General features: G+C 38.1%; 1 protein-coding gene across 1 annotated transcript; it reads left to right on the plus strand.

Moving 5' to 3' along the window:
• The first annotated feature begins 5,108 nt into the window (after positions 1 to 5,108).
• Positions 5,109 to 5,726, plus strand: LOC110293074 (interferon alpha-12). The gene has a single exon (XM_021160843.2). The coding sequence runs from the start codon at positions 5,154 to 5,156 to the stop codon at positions 5,724 to 5,726; it is 573 nt and encodes a 190-aa protein (XP_021016502.1). The 5' UTR covers positions 5,109 to 5,153.
• The last annotated feature ends 274 nt before the right edge of the window (positions 5,727 to 6,000 follow it).

Genomic DNA, 6,000 nt, shown 5'->3' on the forward strand with positions numbered 1-6,000 from the left:
TTTTGTCAAATGCTTTTTCAGCATCTAGTGAAATGACCATGTGGTTTCTTTCCTTTGAGTTTGTTTATGTAGTGGATTATTTGAATAGATTTCTGTATATTGAACCATCCCTGTATCCCTGGCATGGTGAATGATTGTTTTGATATGTATTGGATCCAGTTTGTGAGAATTTTATTGAGTATTTTTGCACTGATGTTCATAAGGGAAATTGGTCTGGAGTTCTCTTTCTTTTTGGGACTTTGTGTGATTTAGGTATAAGCATATTGTGGCTTCATAGAACAAATAGTGTTCCCTCTGTTTCTATTTCATGGGATACTTTGAAGAGTATTGAAATTAGATCTTTGAAGGTTTGATAGAATTCTGCACAAAACCCATCTGGTCCTGGGCTTTTTTTAGGTTGGGAAAATTCTTGATAACTGATTCTATTTCTTTAGGGGTTATGTGACTGTTTAAATGGTTTATCTGATCATGATTTAACGTTGGCACCTGGTATCTGCATAGAAAATTGTCCATTTCATCCAGATTTTCCAGTTTTGTTGAGTATAGGCTTTTATAGTAGGATCTAATGATTTTTTTTTAATATCCTCTGTTTCTGTTGTTAGGTCTCCCTTTTTCATTTATGATTTTATTAATTTGGATACTGTCTCTGTACACTCTAGTTAGTCTGGCTAGGGATTTATTTACCTTGTTGATGTTCTCAAAGAACCAGCTCTTGGTTTTGTTGATTCTTTGTATAGTTCTTTTTGTTTCTACTTGGTTGATTTTAGCCCTGAGTTACATTATTTCCTGCTATCGACTCCTCTTGAGTGTATTTGCTTCTTTTTGTTCTAGAGCTTTGAGGTGTGCTGTCAAGCTGCTAGAGCATACTCTCTCTAATTTCTTTTTGGAGGCACTTAGAGCTATGATTTTTTTCTCTTAGCGCTACTTTCATAGCGTACCATAAGATTTGGTATGATGTGCCTTCATTTTCATTATATTCTAGAAAGTCTTTCATTTCTTTCTTTATTTCTTGCTTGACCAAGTCATCATTGAGTAGAGCATTGTTCAGCTTCAATGTGTATGTAGACTTTCTGTGGTTTTTGTTGCTATTGAATACCAGCCTTAGTTTGTGATCATCTGATAGGATGCATGAGGTCATTTCAATCTTCCTATATCTGTTGAGGCCTGTTTTGTGACCAATTATATGGTCAATTTTGGAAAAGGTACCATGAGATGCTGAGAAAAAAAAGGTATATTCTCTTGTTTTAGGATAAAATTTCTATAAATATCTATTAAATCCACTTGGTTCATATCTTCTGCTAATTTCACTGTGTCTCTGTTTAGATATCTTCTTGCCCTTTGCCACCTGCAGCAGATGGAAGAGTTGGCCCTGGGGCCAGGAGAGTTGGAGAGCAGGCCATGCCCCTCACTGGTGCAGCCCTCAGGAGAATGACACTTGTGCCTCCCCTCAGTAGCAGAATAGAGCTGGCCCCGATGGCAAAGGCACAGATCAGCCATCCCTGAAATCACGAGAGCTGGGCTAGCCCCCTAACTGGCTGCAGCACTTGAGAGTTTCTTGGTACCTCATCAGGACAGCACAGTGGAGTTGGCTCTGGTGGTGTGGGTGCAGGTGAGCTGGCTTCAGGTCATAAACAAGAGAGCTTTCCCTGCCTCTTGCAGGCTGCAGCACGGGGTGAGCTAGTCTGGAAAATGCTGGACAGCTCACCTTGCTGGTGTGGGTGTGGGAGAGCTGGCAGGCTGACCAACACACCTATTACCTACGTCCAGATTCAAGGCTTTGGCTGACCCACTCCAACATCTACCTCATCTATGAACTTCTGGAAAGCAGCAGTCCTGCAGATTCAAAGCTGTAGGATCTCCATGATACAGGGTAGCCACACCATATCTGAGAGGAGTCCTGTGGAGCACTCAGTACTGATGGTGTAGAGGAAACCAGAGGCCTTAAACCAGATAAATGACTCATTGCAATGAACAGTTGCAAGTAAACATCTGTGGAAAAATGTATACACAGTGGGGCAAATGATACATTACAGATTCTGTGATGAGACAGTGTTTAGTTTTGTTTATATTTTATTTTTTGTTTTTTTAATTTTCTTTTGGAGGGATCACAAAGGTAGAGGACAGATACAAAGGAACAAGAGATAAGTGGGATTGGGGTGTATGATGTGACACCCACAAAGAATCAATAAACAGATAAAAATATGTTTTCTAGGTTTTTGAGAAGGGCTTTTTCTCCTCCCATTCCTATTATTCTAAAGATAGATATTTTCATTATTTTTATAGATTTCATGGATGTTTGTGTCAGGAAATTTTTAGATTTAGCATTTTCTTTGAATTATGCATCAGTTTCTTCTATGGTGCCTTCCACGCTTGAGACTCTCTCTTCCATTGCTTGTATACTTTCGTGGTGCTTGCATCTGTAGTTTCTGTTACTTTAGCTAGATTTTCCATCTCAAAGAGTCCCTCAGTTTGTGTTTTCCTTATTGTTTCTATTTCCATTTTCAGGTCTGAGCCATTTACTTTACCTCCATGACTATTTCTTTCTTGGCTTTCCTGAATGGACTCCTGCATTCCTCTCATTGTGTTTTACTGGATTTCCTTAAGGGATGTATTAATTTCCTCTTTGAGAGTCTCTATTATCTTCATAGAATTGGCCTTAGGTCATTTTCTTGTGCATCAGCTGTGTTGGAATAGCCAGGCCTTGCTATAGTAGGATAGCTAGGCTTTGGTGATGTGATATTGCCCTGGATGTTGTTGATTGGGTTGTTGTGGTGGCCTCTATTCCTATGGGTTTGAGGTAATATTATGTTTAAGCACTGTTTTCTGAGCTTATCTGCATTGGATGGATGGTTTTCCCTTGTTTCCTTTCTGTTCTTCTGGCCTGAGGGTCCTGTGGTTCTGGTGACCAAGTCTCTGTCTCTGCTGGGTTTTTGGGTGCCAACATTGCCTCTGAGGTTCTGGATTTCTGGAGTTCTGATATCTGGCATAGCCTAGGGAGTTCTGGATACAGGTGTGGATTCTGGAGTGTCAGGTGCCAGCATGGCCTTTGGTAGGACAGGGAGCTTCTGCCTATGTTGTGGCTGGGGAAGGGAGACAGGATGAGGGGCTGTTGGGTGAACTGGCTTGGCTCTAAAGTGTGTTGGAGGGTTATGGAGGGGTCTTGGCTATGATTGCCTAATGGAATGCTGGACAGCAGTATGCTTCTGACTAAGTTGTGGGCCAAGATATGCAAAATGGTTTACTCAATGAGCCCTCAAAAATGGCATAAAAATCATTAGATGAAGATCTAATAAAAATGATTATTAAATTAGTATTTTATATAACTAACTAATTAAGTTAATACATGAAATTGGAAGAAAATTATTCTTAGCCTTTAAATGTTTGAAATTTTTAAAGTGTCATTAAAACAATATTTCAAATTTAGAAAAATTTAATTAGCAATATACAATAGATTATAATTTAAATAATTATGCAATTGATATAAATAAAAACAAAAATTGATTGTAATAGGAAATTCAGTAACTTTTAAATACACTGATAAAATTGATCTGGACATAGGTATGAAAATTTTAATTGTTGGTTGAATATCTGTGTTGTAATGGTCAATGACAACTCTATTGAGAAGAAAAACCTTGTAAAATAGCTTCATTGTCTTTTTTTATTTTTTACCATATTTGTGTTTGAAAAACTAATAGCTATAGTGATTTTCAGAAAAGAAAGGTGGCAAATAATTATATTGATCTTGAAAATGAATAAAAGGGAGATTGTACAGGAAGTGAAATGAGTCAGGAAGAGTTTGTTGTTGTTGTTCTTTTAAGTTTAATGAGATGGAAAGAAGTATGAGTAGTTGTGTTTTGTTTTCAACCATATTAAATGACAGAAAAGAGAAAGGAAAGGAAGAAAATGAGGGTCTCTCAGCAGACCCTGGGGTGGTAATCAATGTAAAGTGGGATTATAAATCAGTCTATATTTCAATTGTTGGGTCCTTTGGAGTCCTGGCAGTACAAGAGTCTGGGAGATTTCTGAGAGTAAAGACAAAAAGCTGAATTACTTGAAAAAGATTTGAAAGCAATAGTCAGAAACACAGGTAGCTACAAGATCATGTACAAATATAGCAAATAAAATCAAATAAGTAACCATGCAATGAAAGAGAAAATCAGTGAAGAGGTCCTATAAAGATAAAAAAGATATCTTAGTATTGAAAAATTCAATATGTCAATGAAAAATGCAGAAAGAGGTTCACAGCACACAAGAGGTATCTTTGTCACAAATAAGTGAGGATGTGAGTGTGTGTGTGTGTGTGTGTGTGTGAGAGAGAGAGAGAGAGAGAGAGAGAGAGAGAGAGAGCATGCACAAGCCTGCAATGTTCTGAATGTTGTGATCAGAGGCCACCTTACAGGTGTTTGATCTTTACTGTAACCAGGAGTTCCAGGAATCAAACTTGGCTCATCAAGTTTGAACAGCAAACCATTTTATATATTGGGCCCAGAGGATTGCATGACAATCGTGGAATAAACAGCTGAAATACAGTGATAATTAAATTAACCTTTTATATAAATTTATATAACACTTAATGAAGGCAAAATGAAGAACTAAAATTTAAAACTTTAAATTTAATATTGGAATAATTTAAAGTATACCATTATTTCAACATATTTTAATTTAGAAATTTTTTATTGTGCCTACATTATGATTTAAACATTTTGTAAATGATATAAATGAAACAAAAATTAATTGTAAAATGAATTTCAAAGCCTTTTATAGGAAACTTTTACAGGGATTTTTGTTGTTGTTGTTGTTGTTGTTAAAACAGATGTGTAAATTTCAGACAAACAATGTTTACCTGTGGTGTAATAATTAATGAAAATTCTAATCAGAAAATGAAAACCTATAAAACAACTTTCAGAGGGTAGCAGAGAAAGAGGAAGCAGGAGTGACAACCAAAACAAATTAGAAAAATGCCCATACAGAAGCAGAAAATGAGTTAAAGAAAGTGAAAAGACAAGTGGAAAGAGAGAGGAGGACATTAAGAAAATGAAAACAGTGTTTGCCCTATTTAAGACACATCCACCCAGGATGGTCTTCAGAGAATCTAGAGGAAAAGGTTCAGAACCAAACAGCCCAGAAGACAAACAGCATCTGCAAGATCCACAATGGCTAGGCTCTGTGTTTTCCTGATGGCCCTGCTGCTGATGAGCTACTGGTCAACCTGCTCTCTAGGATGTGACCTGCCTCAAACTCATAACCTCAGCAACAAGAGAGCCTTGACCCTCCTGGTACAAATGAGGAGACTCTCCCCTCTCTCCTGCCTGAAGGACAGAAAGAACTTTAGATTCCCCCTGGAGAAGGTGGATTCCCAGCAGATCCAGAAGGCTCAAGCCATCCCTGTCCTGAGTGAGCTGACGCAGCAGATCCTGAACCTCTTCACATCAAAGGATTCATCTGCTGCTTGGAATGCAACCCTCCTAGACTCATTCTGCAATGACGTCCATCATCAGCTCAATGACCTGCAAGGCTGTCTGATGCAGCAGGTAGAGATACAGGCACCCCCCCTGACCCAGGAAGATTCCCTGCTGGCTGTGAGGAAATACTTCCACAGGATCACTGTGTACCTGAGAGAGAAGAAACACAGCCCCTGTGCCTGGGAGGTGGTCAGAGCAGAAGTCTGGAGAGCCCTGTCTTCCTCAGCCAAGTTGCTGGCAAGACTGAGTGAGGAGAAGGAATGAGTACTGAGACAAAGTGGAGAGGACTCTCCTGAATGAGGACTCTATCTCTCTTCATAAGCTCTCCTTTAAAAACTCTCATTTATTTTTGTATGAATACAATCAACCAGCCTAGATGTTCCAGCAAAACTGAGCAAAGTTTTTCTGCATGTAAAAACATGTTTTGTAATGTTGTCATGTCTATTTATTTACTTATTTATTTATTTCCTTAAATAATTTAAAGTATTTGTTTTCAGTCCTGTGGTCTTATATTTTCTTTAATGTAGCAAACCATCAT

The sequence above is a fragment of the Mus caroli genome, unplaced genomic scaffold (assembly GCF_978045245.1).
Source record: "Mus caroli unplaced genomic scaffold, Mus_caroli_1 scaffold_6, whole genome shotgun sequence".
NCBI lineage: Eukaryota > Metazoa > Chordata > Mammalia > Rodentia > Muridae > Mus > Mus caroli.